Source organism: Pinus tabuliformis, chromosome 3_1, assembly GCF_031772625.1.
Source record: "Pinus tabuliformis cultivar Carrire ecotype Pingquan chromosome 3_1, CPIR1, whole genome shotgun sequence".
Taxonomy (NCBI): Eukaryota; Viridiplantae; Streptophyta; class Pinopsida; order Pinales; family Pinaceae; genus Pinus; species Pinus tabuliformis.
Window position 1 is genome coordinate 728,575,842 of NC_142301.1, and position 15,806 is coordinate 728,591,647.

The 15,806-nt window shown below is 36.2% G+C and overlaps 3 protein-coding genes and 1 pseudogene across 5 annotated transcripts; 3 read left to right on the top strand and 1 right to left on the bottom strand.

Annotated features, from left to right (window-relative positions):
- The first annotated feature begins 8 nt into the window (after positions 1-8).
- Positions 9-2,015, top strand: LOC149189361 (exocyst complex component EXO70H1-like). Its single transcript, XM_089410204.1, has 2 exons — positions 9-1,289; positions 1,347-2,015. The coding sequence occupies exons 1-2, from the start codon at positions 9-11 to the stop codon at positions 2,013-2,015; spliced, it is 1,950 nt and encodes a 649-aa protein (XP_089266330.1).
- Positions 2,016-5,312: 3,297 nt separating this feature from the next.
- Positions 5,313-9,117, top strand: LOC149189362 (putative cytokinin riboside 5'-monophosphate phosphoribohydrolase LOG9). 2 transcript variants are annotated; one of them, XM_089411803.1, is made up of 7 exons: positions 5,313-5,582; positions 5,672-5,773; positions 5,907-6,039; positions 7,767-7,866; positions 8,343-8,413; positions 8,547-8,633; positions 8,830-9,117. In XM_089411803.1, coding segments are annotated over exons 1-7 (588 nt in total). In that variant the 5' UTR covers positions 5,313-5,580; the 3' UTR covers positions 8,923-9,117. The 2 variants fall into 2 exon arrangements, with proteins under 2 accessions (XP_089267929.1, XP_089267928.1); XM_089411802.1 differs by having other exon boundaries at positions 5,313-5,773.
- Positions 9,118-10,987: 1,870 nt separating this feature from the next.
- Positions 10,988-11,831, bottom strand: LOC149189363 (putative mitochondrial adenine nucleotide transporter BTL1 pseudogene; annotated as a pseudogene). Its single transcript, XR_016255598.1, has 2 exons — positions 11,556-11,831; positions 10,988-11,370 (listed from the first exon to the last, which is right to left on the bottom strand). The product of XR_016255598.1 is annotated as a putative mitochondrial adenine nucleotide transporter BTL1 pseudogene (transcript).
- Positions 11,832-12,712: 881 nt separating this feature from the next.
- On the top strand, positions 12,713-15,720 carry LOC149189364 (ABC transporter G family member 29-like). The gene is made up of 7 exons (XM_089410205.1): positions 12,713-13,118; positions 13,274-13,564; positions 14,104-14,187; positions 14,287-14,420; positions 14,528-14,755; positions 15,080-15,251; positions 15,517-15,720. Exons 1-7 carry the CDS (start codon positions 12,915-12,917, stop codon positions 15,718-15,720), a joined length of 1,317 nt encoding a protein of 438 aa, XP_089266331.1. The 5' UTR covers positions 12,713-12,914.
- The last annotated feature ends 86 nt before the right edge of the window (positions 15,721-15,806 follow it).

A 15,806-nucleotide genomic window follows, 5' to 3' on the forward strand; every position in this document is an offset into this window, starting at 1 on the left:
ATACGTCAATGGAGATAGAAGAAACAGAAGCAGATGGAGGGGAAGGAGAACGCAGAGTAGTGGCCACTGAACGTCATATCATGAAATCTTCGGGCTCCTCAGATCACATAACGAGAGACATGCTCACGGTCCGTTCCACCTCCGACAACCTCCCTTCCGCCATAAGTCGTCAAAATCACAACACCCGACCTGGGAAATCGGCCGATTTGGGGGACAATTTGGCTTCTGCAAAACGTATAATCTCATTCTGGGACTCGAACGCGGCCAAATCCATGACATTGTTCAAGAGCAGCCGAAAGGAAGCCTACGAGTATCTTGCCGCCGTGGACCGTCTCCGGCATCTCATGGAAAATCTAGTCGTCACTGACAACAGCTCAGCCAAACTGGTGCCTGCGCAGCGCCTCATGGAGATGTCGATGGTCCGCCTGAAAGTAGAGTTTCGCCGAATTCTCTTGGCCAACGTCGCGCCGACGATGGTAACGGACGACGACAACTCGAGCCACGGCTCGAGGGACGAGGGTTCAACGGACGAAGAGGGGAGCAGCGGCGGACGCAGTCGGACTCGAAGTTCTAACGCCGACAAAATTTGTGAAATCGACATGATGCCGCTGGACGCCGTGATAGACCTCCGCAGTATAGCGAAGCGCATGGTTGCAAGTGGGTACGGGAGGGAGTGCGTTCGAATCTATGGGATGACCAGACATCCTGTAATTGAAGAGTGTCTCAACAGAATCGGCATCGATCAGATTAGTACGAGCGATGTGCATAAGATGGAATGGGGAATTCTGGACAATAGGATCAAGAACTGGATACGCGTCATGAGTATTGCGGTGAGAGTTCTGTTCGCGAGCGAGAAACGTCTCTGTGACGAGATTTTTTCAGGTTTTAATAATGTCAGGGATTCCTGTTTCGCTGAGGTCGTCAAGGGGCCGGCGACGAAGCTTCTGGCTTTTGGCGATTCTGTGGCCATGAGCAAAAAATCCAGCGAAAGGATATTCAGGGTGCTCGACATATATGGGTTTCTGTTAGACCTTATGCCCGACATCGACGCCGTTTTCAGCCAAGAACCATGCGCAAGCGTGAGGATGCAGGCCTCTACGATCGTAATTCAGCTCGGTGAGTCGGCACAGAGGATTTTGAAGAAATTCGAGAATGCAATCCATGGGGAAAATTCAAAGACCCCGCTCCCAGGCGGCACGATTCACCCGCTTACGAGGTATGCTATGAATTATCTTAGTTTTCTGTCTGATTACAAGGAGGCTCTCAAGAACGTAATGGCCAATGCACCAATTGATCATATCCCCAAGCTAGCACTGCCTGATGGCCTTATAGGCATGTTTGGGGACTTGGATAGCCATCGTGATAATGAATCGGGTAGCCCGACCTCTGCTCTGTCCGCGAAACTTGGATGGATTATCACCATCCTGCAATGTAAGCTAGATTCAAAATCTAACCTCTACAAGGATGTTGCTCTGTCATACCTATTTCTCATGAACAATTTTCATTACATCGTGAAGAAGGTCAAAGGTTCGAAGCTTTTAGGGCTGTTAGGGTATGGCTGGTTGAGGAAAAATCAGGAAACTGTGAAACATTATGCGGCAAATTATGAGCGAGCGGCCTGGATGAAGCCTCTCAATTGTTTGAGGTATGAGGGGATTAATGTGTGTGAGAGTGCTTCCACTGGAATGTCAGAGCAGGCCCTGAAGGATAGATTCAAGGGTTTCAATTTTGCAATTGAAGAGGCACTCATGAAGCATTCTGGTTGGATGGTGCCGGATATGGAGCTCCGGGAGGAGATTAGGATTTCAATCGCTGAGAAAATGATACCAGCCTATCGGTCCTTCTTGGGTAGAGTGGGCAGGAGTTTGGAAAGTGGGAGGCACTATGAGATGTATATAAAGTACACGCGTGAGGAACTGGAAACTCGTCTTTTGGATCTCTTTCATGGCAATTCATCACCCTTAAGTTCAAGAAATCCATCGTCCTTAAGTTCAGGGAGATCACAGAAGGAATGAGAGTATAAAGATAGAACAATATGCCATTACAGTATGATCAGACTACTAAAAAACTTGGTGTTCATGATTAATATTGAGATCGCTGGGACTTTGCCTTTTGTACATCTAACTTAACTCCTGCGAAAACAACGTTCATTGTAATGAGGCTATATACAATGTAGCTTCCTAATGTAAAATTTCAGTGCACATATATGGCCAAAAAAAACTCAGTGCAAGAGTTATCGTTGACACTTTTCCTTGAACTACATGTGAATTTCTGTGCTTGTTCTGATAGGAAGTTCCATACTTCACTGAATCCCTAATCATTGAGGGTCTACTATGCTTATTATGGTCACTGTTTTCACATCCTATAAAATAACTCCATGCTTGAACTCTACACAAGCTGACAGCAAGAGAGGTAACTATCCATTTGGTCTAAGGACAAGGATTTTGGATGCCTGTCGTCCTTCGTTTACCAAATAGTGTCTCTTGATATTTCACCATGTGTAGTTGATCTGTTCTGTATAGGTTGTAATATTTGTAGAAAGTCACACAGTTGAGAAAGACATCTTTGCTAAAGATAGAGTCTGCCTTAACACGTTTATTTTTCAGTAACTTTGCGCACGACTCTTTTGTTGCTTGGCAGCTACCTAAGATGATTATAGGGAGAACAGCAAACATTAAACATTTAGTTGTAGTACATTTACTGCAGCTGAGGGTAACATGTGGGTTGTAAATTTCTTTGTATTGCTTTAAGCTGTAATAAATGGGTTGTAACATAGTGCATAATGTTTATTAAGAAAACATTTTGCATAATGTTTATTAAGAAAACATTTTGAAAGAGTATCAAATGTGGGTTGTAAATTTCTGTGTATTGCTTCAAGCTGTAATAAACAGGTTGCAACATGGTGGTTTATTAAAAAACCATTTTGAACGAGTATCAAATTTATTTTAAATGGGCATTTTTATTTTGATTGCACGTTATAAAATATTTTAAATTTTGATAGAGATGTAAGATTAAACAATCAACTTCGCTTGTATGCCTCAAATTCTAAATTTTTCCCATCTACAATCCAATTCAACTATCCTATAGAGTGAAATGACAAACCCTATGTTTCAAATATCAACATAAAAGGCGAAAAATCTTAACCTCAAACAATAAAGTGAAAGGCTGCTACGTCTGAATTTGAATCAGGCAAATTTCCATCATGAAACTTCATTTTTTGATATGGTGGCTTATAAAATTAAATGTATCGCAAATGTATGCATACTTTTTAAAACTTTCGGCCAACTGAGTAATATTTTATAACGAATTCCACATAGAAAAGGACACCGTTCATTACTCAACTATTCTCGAACTATTCAATATTTAAAAACGAATTCCACATCGATGGGACATCATTCATTACTGCGAAGTCAGGTATACGTAGTCGTTTTGTACTTACTCCTTTTAGGAGTCATTCCCAACGGCTTTGTCTACAGACGTTACAAATTTTGTTTGGATGATAATGGTAGTTTTTTTTGGTTAGAATGTAGTAAAAAATATAAAAATTCAGAAAGTTGGAATATTGAATGGTTTTTTGATGGTAGAAATAGATTTAACACTATCAAGAATTTTTTAGAGACACCTGATGTTTAACAGCTGTATCTCAAATTTTCAAAAAAATCTAAAAAATTTTGTGGTAATCTTAACCTAATTTCTATTATTTGCTGAGTTAATTTATGGGTTTTTAAGATTTAACTTTTGACAAACAGTTAATAATGAGAAAATATAAAGATACATGACATGCATGACCCCCAGCTGTGTTCGATTCCTGCGGAGGCGTTTCATTGAGGCCCCCCTCGCTACGGCCATATTTGTAATGGCTAAAAAAATTCTGCTGGCTTCGGCCATATTGATTGTAAAAAATCTGCAGTCTTCGGCCATATGATGATTTCTCTCTGAAAAAAAATAGTTAGAATTAGAGAATAAATATTAAACACCCTCAACTAAGTTAATAATTAGTTTGCTACTTCTTCCGTCTTCTCCATTAAATGTTACTTTTATCCTATTAAAAAAATTTGTAACATCTAAGTTAATAATTAGTTTGCTACTTCTTCCGTCTTCTCCATTAAATGTTACTTTTATCGTATTAAAAAAATTTGTAACATCTACTGATAAAGTTAGTTATAAATTTAATTCTAAACATTATTATCACCCTAGAAAAATGTAACATCGACCCACAAAGTTAGTTATAAATGTTATTAAAACCCTGGATTAAACATTTTATTTATAATTTTTATTTAAATTTTGGTTCGAGTATATTCGATAAAAAGTTTTATATAAAATAAAGATATATCTAATTGTTATTTTTTGTAGTTATAAATGTTATTAGAACCTTGGATTAAACATTTTGTTTATAATTTTTATTTAAATTTTAGTTGAGTATATCGGATAAAAAGTTTTAAATGAAATAGAGATACATTTAATTGTTATTTTTCATTTTCGTAATACTGCCTGATGTTAAACTCAAAACCCAAAACAAATGTCATTCCTTTCCCAGTCGAAGAGTGTACGTCAATGGGGGGATCTCCAGGTCATTGACTTCGCTCTTCTTCGATGGAAATCTGGAGATATAGCCGACATCATGGCCAGCAGGAGCTTGAGAAACTAAGAAAGTTATTTTAGAAATTGGATTTTAGTGGAGAAGTTTATTTTTTAGCTGTGTAATTTTATTTGTTAATTATCAAAGTTGAAATTTTATTTATTTCCATAAAATTAAAAAATTAAAAAATCTAAAAAAAATAATGTACAAAATATTTAAATAATATTAACTCATAATCTAAAACTAAAAAAATCTAAAAATCCAAAATAAAAAATAAAAAATAACTATACAAAACATTTAAATAATATTAACTTATAAAAAATTTACAAATGAAAAAATTAAATCCGTCTAAATATATATTAAATCAGTATTTAAAATAAATTTATACTGATAAATTAACACAGTAAAATCTATCACCCTAAAAATATAAATCCGTATTTAAAATAAATCTTTACTAATAAATTAACACAGTAAACTCTATCACCCTGAGACATGTTTATATTTCCGCCAATACATAAGAAAAGAAAGAGCATTTCCATCCAGGACCACTCGTCAGGGTGACGATCCGCTACCACAGGGGATCGTCTTTCCTGCCTACAATTTAGTAGACGTCGCTTCCAAGCTATATTTTAATTCAACAATCTTACAAAATAAGATATCCTGGGGAAAATTTTTAAATATAAATAAATAATAAGTAATAATTAATAAAATAATATTAATATTTTATTTATGCCGTAAGGCGTTTCCCTCTGGGAAGAACTCCCTTATATGCCACCGTGTCTTATTTTCGACCATTGATCTGATGTGTTAGACGATTAAAAGAGATTGTGCCGTTGGATCAGATCATTATAGTTGGAATTTTAATCAGTTAAGATTGCATGTGCTGGTTGAACTCCCTGTTTATCTCATGCTGGAGAGATTACCCGCTCGAAACCCTTCGCAGACAGTAGTGATGGCTTCGCTGGAGTTTCGATTTCCTGATTCACACAGTTGCCCTACAGATGTAGCCTTTATCGTGCCCTGAGGTGTTTAATTTAGATTTTAGCTCAATTTCCCATGTCTAATCTGAGTTAAATTTACTGTGATGTGTAGGGTTCCTCCCAGGTTGCCCGAATCCATCACGCAAATGACTTCCCTGCTGAATCCGAAGACCCCACAGGAAAATTTATGTTCTAATGTGGAGCGTAAACCCTGGTAAGTGACGACTGACAATTGCAAGAATGCATAAACCCTGGTAAGTGACCACTGACAATTGAAAGAATTCGATTTGTTCTTCGGTTAGGGTTTTACAATAGTTTCCTTATTTCTGCTCTTGGTTGCTCTGCAGGGTGTTATTTCTGCTCTTGGTTGATCTGCAGGGTGTCAGGCCCTCTACTGCGAAGGCTAATTTTAGCCACAAGAACGGGGTTGCCTCAGGAATAACTTGGGAATCTGGTCTTTTATGTCCTTCACCATTTCAGGTGCTTGCTCACATTCTGCTCTTTATTAGGTTGCTTATCTGGATTATTAAACCTTCAATTCTATCTTGTCCGTAGGAATTTGCAGGCTTAGCCATTTTGGCTGATTCAAAGTTTCCCTTTGTGTTTGGATATTGTCTGACCCATGCGGGTAGGGCCCATACACAACTTTCATTTACTATTGCAGACAAAAGAATTTGGGTAATAACCTTCGACAGGAAGGAATAAAATCACACTATTTGTGAAGTTAGGTATTGCCTGTGTGATGTACCATTGCTCTTAGCATCAGACTGAACCTGTAAACTCTTAATATATCCTAACAAGAAATGTCAAGAAAATATGACAATTACGATATATTAATAAAAAATGAATTAAGACCTGTGGGAGCTATCAGACAGGGGTTTACATTCTAGGGTAGATGTGAGATTTGTCTAAGCCTATATTTCGAGAGACAGACTTTTCTCCTTGAGTCATGGATTGGATACTTTACCTAGTCATCTCAAGATCTAAACACATTTCCTTAGTAGCAATGAATATCTATTTAGCTGGGGAAGCAGAGATACTGAAAGAGCATCTCACAAGTTTAGTCAGTTAGTTACCATCATGTCAGGACACATCCATTTCTTGATATATACAATCAATGATAATAATTGATTTACTGCTTATGTACTTCTGGTTCAAATTTTCTTTCAATGTACCTCAACTGTTTGGTTGTAATTGTATAGCTAGGTTTTTAGTATGTTTAGATTAAGGACCTTTGAAGACAGAATAGGAGCTATTGTCTTCTGTTATAGAATACAATTATTTGTTTGCATGGCATTTGCGATCAATGCAGTTCAAACTAAATGAAAATGATAGAGGCCTGAAAGAACTTTCACCCTGAAATTTATCGCAGGATAGTGAATCTTCTCTTCTGTTATAGGATAACGTTATTTGTTTACATGGTTTTCACAAGCAATGCAATTCAAGCTAAATGAAAATGATGGAAGCTTAAAGGAACTGTCACTCTGAAATTAAGGGAAGCATCCTTTTTCTCTGTTTAATTAACTTCAAAAATTTCAACCAAGTGATTGTTCTTATCTACAAGTAACTTTTCTTTCATGTTAAATGACATTGAACCATTGGTGTCTATATCTGCTGCCCCAAACAGTTTGGGAAATTAGTGGTTACTGGCCTTCTCATATTACTAATCTTTAGTCCATCTTTGATACATCAGTCCTATTGAGGTTTCAGAAGATCGGGTATCAAATGTTTTCAAACACAAATAACTCAAAATGAAAATGGAACACCGCTCTCAAACTTCTCTAAAACCAAGCCAAAATGAAAATGGGACAGTTATCTCAAACTTCTCTAAATCCAGGCCAACCAGAACAGTATCACGCTAATCAGAAGGTACACAGAACAGAACAGAGGATATAAGAGAGGGAGATAAAATAAAGAACAATGACCTATTCAACCTGATGTTTTGTTGTATAACATCAGTCAAACATGCTAAGAGGAACAGTGTATTGCAGTGAAATTTCTGTCATAAGGCTTCTAGTTTTCTTTTCCAAGGACTGATTGCTCTGAAATTGGATGATTAGGATTTTGCATATTGCAACTGATTGATGTGCTTTTGATGCTATGGGCATGACTATTCTGGCTTTTTATGTAATTGAAATAGTTTTTCTAACGATGTTTCGTAAAGATCCTACAACCTAAACTGTTTGAGATGGTAAATTATATCACAGATATCTGGTCATACAGCCGGTGAAGTAAAGACTGTTGCTGACATGCATGAAAGGAAGGCTGAAATGGCTCATCAAGCTGATGCTTTTATTGCTCTTCCAGGTGATTTGATACTTCGCATTTTTAAGAAACTTTTTGGGGTATGATAAATAGGATGGTTTGTTGTTAATTGCTTAGTTTTTAATTGCACCTTGAGAAGCCAGGTGCACTCCATAGCCACTGAAATGTGCCATGACGGTAGGTAATTCTAATAAACTAAAATGAAAATAAAATGTGAAGGTCCAATTATCAATGTTAAGAAAGGAGCTCAGGCCATTTGTAATTATGTAAAAAAACTTAAAATTAAATTGATATAGATCCATCATACCTGGTAACTAGAAATTTGAATCTCTTGTTGTTTGTTTGTTAAGTATATCTCTCTATGTTTAATAGATCAAAGGTTACGATGAATCTATGCTAATGGTAAATATGCATTGATTAGGGCCTGGTGAGAGACAGTATGCAGATAATTTATAATAAAACTTCCAAATCCTTTGATATTCCATTCCCTGATTTCTTCAAGATTTGGCTGATTGAAGGTGGTTATGGAACAATGGAAGAGCTGCTAGAGATGATCACATGGTCACAACTAGGCATTCATGATAAGCCGGTACATATCCACTATTTAATGTTGAATTGTTTTAGAGTTCATTCAGTACCCTTACCATTGATCTTCAAGAGTATTGCCAATTATTGAGAGTATTGATGGCTATTACAATTGCTTGCTTGCCTTATTTGATAAGGGTGTTGAAGAGGGATTTATAAAGCCTTCTGCACGGCATATTGTTGTGTCTGCTCCAACAGGAAAAGAACTTATAGCCAGGATGGAGGTAGGGAGAATGTTATAGAAGTGATTCTAGCTTGATGTTTGCAGTGTCTAGTAAAGAACATGGTCAGGGATTGGTATCCAAAATAAAATGTTATCATTAATGGATTAGAACTTTTGACTGCTCATCTTTTAGTTATATATTCATATATTCTGGTGACGGGGATTAAAAACATTTGTAGTTTGGATATTCTGTGCAGGAATATGTACCTATACACGACAGGGTTGCTCCTCGAGGAAACTGGGAAATTGAACGACTAGGATACCCTGCAGCCTCTGATTTGCATTCATAATAAATTTGACCTGGCTTGGTCCCCAATTGTAGGCAGTTGTTGTTTGTTTTGAATGATTCATTGTTGCAACATTTGTAAATTATGTGGAATGAGCTATTCCATGGAATCTAATTTTTTGTTCTACAAATGCCTGCCAAATTATTGCAGGCATTAACATGATTGCAATATATGACATTGATATTTATTTGATCTTTTAATGTGTCCTAAATGTGTTTTGGATGTTTTTGTTTTCTCTATACCCAAGAGCACAGTGAATGCTGGAAAAGTTGGGCAGAAGCTCCTAAAAAGAATGGAAAATAAAACTTTAATTTCTTACTATGTTTGTTTGTCCGTAGTTGAGTATGATAAAACTTTAATTTCTTACTATGTCTGTTTGTCCGTAGTTGAGTATGATAAAACTTTAATTTCTTATTATGTTTGTTTGTCTGTTTGTCTATAGTTGAGTATGTGGTGAAAGCATATACATCTTTATAGATTTTGGTGGTCAAATCACTGCATGGAAGTAGATCCTTTATCCTACAAACAAGAAGTCTTAAAAAGATTGTGTATCCAATCCCTCTGTGAACTGTGCTTTTGTGGAGTGTTGGCAATTTGCAGGCACATTTTGCATGAGATCTACTCAAATTCATGTCTGCCCAGATAGGAAAAAGACAGGAGCCAGTGTTATAGTTCTTTCCATGGTTAATATGATTGCATAAACTAGAGAGATCGAACGTTCTGCCACGTGAATCGTATAGCATTTAAAACTTTCGAGGAAAACGTCTGATAGAAAGCTCCCTTCCATATTTGTAGGATTAAAATCCCAGTGCGATTGCTTTACCCGGTGAATGGATGTAACAAATGCGATAGTTTATATTACTTGGCTGATAAAGAAGCAATATATGAATGGTCATGGATGTGTCCATGCTATTGTAGTTGCATTTCATTCATACAGTGCTGGTTAAACAGCCGTATTACAAGTAGATGAACTATGATGATCGAATTTGTCAATTGCCAGTATGTCTGTTTAAGTGAACACAGATTATGTCCTACATATTGTGTCCAAGTGAGTTAAATGACACACAATTGACAGGTTCTATAAAAATACAGAAGACAATATACACAAATATATTACCCAAATATACGAGTTACACCTGCAAGGTCCATGGAACTAATAGTCCTACTTAATTGAATGCAATGCATTTCTCAGCTATGCTATAAGAAAACAAAAAATTACGAACTTTGGATTATTATATTTCTCAACACCGAACCATGGTGAGAATATAGCTGCAGTCTATTTATACAGTTGACAATCATATCTTAAGCAGTTGAATTGTGATGATTGAATTTGTGAATGGATGGTGTCCCCAGGTTGTTTTCTAAATAATGTGTTGTAGTGAGTTAAACTAGTGCAGATCTATTTTAATTTCATTACAGATCTATTAAGTTATTAAATAGTGCAGATCTATATTAATTTCAGATTTATTAAGTATTGAGAAGGGTCAAAAAGAAATTGAGGTATTAAGTAGTGCAGATTCATATTAATTTCAGATCTATTAAGTATTGAGAGAGGTCAAAAAGAAATTGAGATACAAATCTCTAGGCATCTAAAAATCTTGAATTAACGATTAATCATGCTGGTGTGTGTAATATTAATGCTTATTGTTTTTCCTTTAATTTTCTTTTCTATATTATGAATTTTATTTGTTTCTTTATTTTGATTGGTAAGGGTGGATGTTACACAGAGTTGGGTTGATATTTTATTTGTATTTTTAAATATTATATTAGATCAATATATAATATATCTCATGTCAGCCATTGTCAGCATTCTGAGAAAGAAAAGAAAAAGTCAAGTCAGCCTTACATATAAATGCTATACATCTTTATCATACTGGGCAGTAAAATGCACCTTGCTTCTGACCCAAACTCAGAAACAATACAAAATTTATATTACAGCACATATATGGTATCCCTGCAAGGTCTGTTTTGGAGAAAAGGTTGGAGGAGTGTGACTGCTCAGGTAGACATAGGTTACCGTCTAAACACTCTTGCAGTGAGTTGAATCACTGGATGTAAGCCCTGCCCATATAGAAACAAGAAGTCAGGACTAAGTGGTTTACAATAAATTAATGAACTTCATAATAATAACTGAGGAAATCTTATGTGGATTAATAATTAACTACTTTGTTTTATTCCGTTTAAAGTAGGCATAAGCTAGAAAGCGAACCCACCTCCAAAGGCTCCAATAAGAAGTGCTTCTACCCGGTCCAGAGACTTCTTGTTGCATGATCTGCAATATGCTCTCTTTGTTGACTCATATACAAAATAATAAGATGTACTGTAGGGAACCATACCAATTATAGTGGGTACAAGGCCTGCATATAAAGCTCCTGGACCTTCTTCCTGTGATATTTTCCTTAGAGCGTGCCTGATGCTATGATACACTCCAGGATGCACAGTGAAACGGTCCTGATTTGCAAGATAAGAAAGAAATTACCTTTACTGAGTTGACTCACAGATTGCCAAAGAAATTCCTGCTTGAGTATGCAATATATCTAGAAATGTGACTTGGATCCTTAGTAGAATATCTATTTCAAGCACCTTTCTAGAAAGTTGTATAAAAACATTACTAGTTACAGAAGCAAAAAAACTACCTTCAAGACCTCCAAAGGATAGCAAGACAATGTGCCAGCGACACCTGCAACAGCACCATTTATAGCAACTGGGGAAATCCAGGATACTGGCAAATCTAGAGTCCGCCCAACAATTTGAACTCGGGGACATCCATTCTTCTCCCAGTGGTCTTGGACAGATGTTAAAAATCGTTTTGTAGATTCAAATGTGCAAAGCTCAATTGCTTGGGTAGGAACTATCCGAAGTAGATTAATGCCATTGCCAGCCCACAGCCCTTTCCAGCCTTGTTCTTTCATCACTGCTTTTTCTCATAGTAATGATAAAATTCAACTATTTTGATTCATTGTAATGTATGGTTCAAAATGCTGGTATGAAAACTATATGACAAAATACACATAAAAATTGTTACAGATGTATAGTAAAGGACTCGAATTTCCCTTTAGATTCAATTTATTGTTTTTATTCAATAATTATTTACTGGATGCATATAAAAATAAAAAACAATGTTTAATCCTTAATTTTTAAACAAAAATATAATAAATTTAATTAGATTGAACATTTGCAAGGCACTTATTTAGAAAATCCAATTCTCTTAGGTTTGGGCAGATGCAAATTCAGAATGCTTATGACTGAATGTTGTGACTAGAGGAAAGCTTGCTTGTTGGATTCTCAGGCATATCCCTTACAAAGAAATAAGTCATGTTTTGCTGCAGAAATACCGTCTTTACTTGAAGAGACTGAATGGTTCGATTCCGGCACCATATCTAGTGGCTTCGTTCTAGAAACGAAGATCTTTTAGAAGCCCATCAATATCAATGTTTATTACAATTTTCACTGCCCACTCTGAAGGGCAATGGATTTGGACACCTAGGTAAAACCTGATAATCATGTGTGTAAAGCAATGCTTACTGAACAACACCCTGCAAATATTTAATGATGCTTACTTTCCCAAACAATCCCAACTACAATAGCATTCTTTCTTTTTTTGCAGCTGCTGTTGATGAAACATGGTGGTCAAATTATATATGGTGGTCCACTAGGTCGCCATTCAATCCATGTCATAGAGTACTTCCAGGTATATGATTAATGTTTACTAATGCAACATATGTTATTAAGGCATCTTACAGTTTATTCAAGTCTCATTGAATCTAGCAACTTGAAATGTCCTGGACAGGCTATTGAAGGTGTGACAAAGATTACTGATAAATGTAACCCTGCAACATGGATGCTAGAAATCAGCTCTAGAGCTGCTGAGGAGCGCCTTGAGATAGATTTTGCTGAAATTTATAAGAAGTCTCCTCTTTTCCAGTAAGTCTAGATCAAACGCTCTTATAATGCCCATAACAGATTTCAAAGAAATATGAATATCATATTCATGGATGTGCTATGGAAGAAAAACAGGAGGTTATATTGAGGGGGATATACATATCTCTGGTTTTCCAAAGGTACAGGAGACATTTGCCAGGGTTTCAGATTATTGCGAGCAAAATGATATTCACTTTCCTCAGATAACAGTACGAGAATCAGTAGTGTTCTCTGCTTACTTGCGCCTTTCACCAGAAATAGATACCAAGAGCAAGCAGGTAAATATTTATGGTGATTTTAATCTTAAAAATATACTCCTGATGCAACAGAAATGTTGAGAGCCACTTATGAACCACCTGTGGACTTTAATATAGTTTCTTTCTTTCATTCTTAATATTGGGTTTCCTAAGATTGAGATTGTTCTATTTAACAGATGTTTGTGGATGAAGTGCTGGAGCTTGTAGAGCTTGATAGCTTGAGAGACACATTGGTGGGTCTTCCTGGTGTGAGTGGTCTATCAACTGAGCAACAGAAGAGACTAACCATTGTTGTAGAACTTGTTGCAAATCCTTCAATCATATTCATGGATGAGCCGACATCTGGTCTGGATGCCAGAGCTGCAGCTATCGTGATGCGTACAGTTAGGAATACAGTGGACACAGGCCGAATTGTAGTCTGTACTATCCATCAGCCAAGTATAGATATTTTTGAAGGATTTGATGAGGTAAGATACATCTCTAACTCCTTATAGGTTGTTAATATAGCCAAATCTGAAATTGCGATCAGACACCCACAAAAAAAATATGAAAGCATGCATGAGACCACATGTCATGGAAGGAAAAATATTTTTCACTAGAAATCCAAACCACTGACAATAATCATAGGGGGCCAATTGTTAGTGATGTATCTAGAGTTTGGAGAGCTATATTTAAATTTCAAATCCAAGGCCATCGAGTAAAATATTTAATATCAAAGGTCTTCAACAAAATGGCTAGTTTTGAAAAGGTTATAAGATGGATTGTAGGAAGAAGTAGATGGTTCTGTAAATTTCTAGAAAGGAAGATCTTTTAGAAGCCCACCAATATCAATGTTTAAAACAATTTTCACTGCCCACTCTGAAGGGCAATGCATTTGGACACCTAGGTAAAACCTGATAATCATGTGTGTAAAGCAATGCTTATTGAACAACACCTTGCAAATATTTAATGATGCTTACTTTCCCAAACAATCCCAACTACAATAGCATTCTTTCTTTTTTTGCAGCTGCTGTTGATGAAACAAGGTGGTCAAATTATATATGGCGGTCCACTAGGTCGCCATTCAATCCATGTCATAGAGTACTTCCAGGTATATGATTAATGTTTGCTAATGCAGCATATGTTATTAAGGCATCTTACAGTTTATTCAAGTCTCATTGAATCTAGCAACTTGAAATGTCCTGGACAGGCTATTGAAGGTGTGACAAAGATTACTGATAAATGTAACCCTACAACATGGATGCTAGAAATCAGCTTTAGAGCTGCTGAGGAGTGCCTTGAGATAGATTTTGCTGAAATTTATAAGAAGTCTCCTCTTTTCCAGTAAGTCCAGATCAAACGCTCTTATAATGCCCATAACAGATTTCAAAGAAATATGAATATCATATTAGATCAATTATTTGAGTGATATGGTGTTATCTTTTTTGCAGGTATCATATAGAGCTAGTTAAAGAATTATCCACACAAGTTCAAGGTGCCACGGATCTTTACTTTCCAACCAAGTTTGCCCAATCTACATGGGCCCAATTTACTGCTTGTCTGTGGAAGAAGCACTGGACATATTGGCGAAGCACAGATTACAATTTAGTCCGTTTGTTCTTCACATTTATATCGACACTCTTTTTTGGCACCATCTACTGGCAGTGTGGAATGAAAATGTAAGTACGACAAACATTTGCTTAGCAATGATAATAAATAGAAAGTTTATATGGCTTATAATTTTAGTATTATATATCCATGATCCACAGATGTTCCAAACAATATATCAGGGGTGATGCCAAAATTGAAGCATTGCAACTTGATGGAGGAATTTTGGGTTAAGACCTTTTAATGTAAAAATCCTTTTAAATATAAAAAAGAACAAATTCATGACCAGAATCACAAAATTGGCAGAAAATATTTCTTGCCATTATTTTCTTGCCATGGGACCCGATAATTTTAAAAACAATAAGTATTAACTGTTTTGTTTGCATCTGTTGCAGAGAAACTAAAAACGACTTGTTAAAGGTCAGGGGGGCTTTGTATGGTGCAACTTTATTTCTGGGAGTCACTAATTCCTCTTTAGTGCAATCCATAGTGGCTGTGGAGCGAACTGTCTTTTATAGAGAAAAGGCAGCTGGAATGTACTCTGCTTTACCCTATGCTCTATCACAGGCAAGCTTAGTGACTATAAACCTTCTCAACCAAACTTTAAAATGATTTTCTACCTTCTTTAGCCCACACACACACACACACACATATATATATATGATAGCCTACAACTAAAACTTCACCTATTTTTCATTCTAATAATAAATATTTCAATCAGGAAAATACATTATATTTGATAAATTATAATAGATACTGACATTGCATTACTACATTAGATTGAAATATACCAATATGTTATCTAAATTGCACAATATGCTGTTTGTTTCAGATTGTAATTGAGATTCCCTACATACTTATTCAGACAGCCATGTATGGATTGCTCACGTACACCATGATAGGATTTCAGTGGTCTGCACTGAAATTTTTCTGGTATATATTCACCATGTTCTTCACCTTTCTCTATTTTACATATTATGGAATGCTGGCTGTCGCAATCACTCCAAGCTACCAAGTTGCTGCTGTTGAATGGTGAACTCAAAGACCACAAACATGGCATATCAGAAGATAACTAGATCTAATAATTCAGTAACATGAATATAGTGGACAACACACAGTAGT

Bases quoted from the DNA above. Each gene is read 5' to 3' on its own strand.
- LOC149189361 (XM_089410204.1), top strand. From the start codon at position 9: ATGGAGATAGAAGAAACAGAAGCAGATGGAGGGGAAGGAGAACGCAGA. The intron at 1,290-1,346 runs ATTGATCATATC...ATGTTTGGGGAC, and splicing joins ACGTAATGGCCAATGCACCA to TTGGATAGCCATCGTGATAA.
- LOC149189362 (XM_089411802.1), top strand. From the start codon at position 5,664: ATGTGTAGGGTTCCTCCCAGGTTGCCCGAATCCATCACGCAAATGACT. The intron at 5,774-5,906 runs GTAAGTGACGAC...GTTGCTCTGCAG, and splicing joins AATGTGGAGCGTAAACCCTG to GGTGTTATTTCTGCTCTTGG. The intron at 8,414-8,546 runs GTACATATCCAC...TTATTTGATAAG, and splicing joins TAGGCATTCATGATAAGCCG to GGTGTTGAAGAGGGATTTAT.
- LOC149189364 (XM_089410205.1), top strand. From the start codon at position 12,915: ATGTGCTATGGAAGAAAAACAGGAGGTTATATTGAGGGGGATATACAT. The intron at 14,421-14,527 runs GTAAGTCCAGAT...TCTTTTTTGCAG, and splicing joins AAGAAGTCTCCTCTTTTCCA to GTATCATATAGAGCTAGTTA. The intron at 14,756-15,079 runs GTAAGTACGACA...CATCTGTTGCAG, and splicing joins TGGCAGTGTGGAATGAAAAT to AGAAACTAAAAACGACTTGT.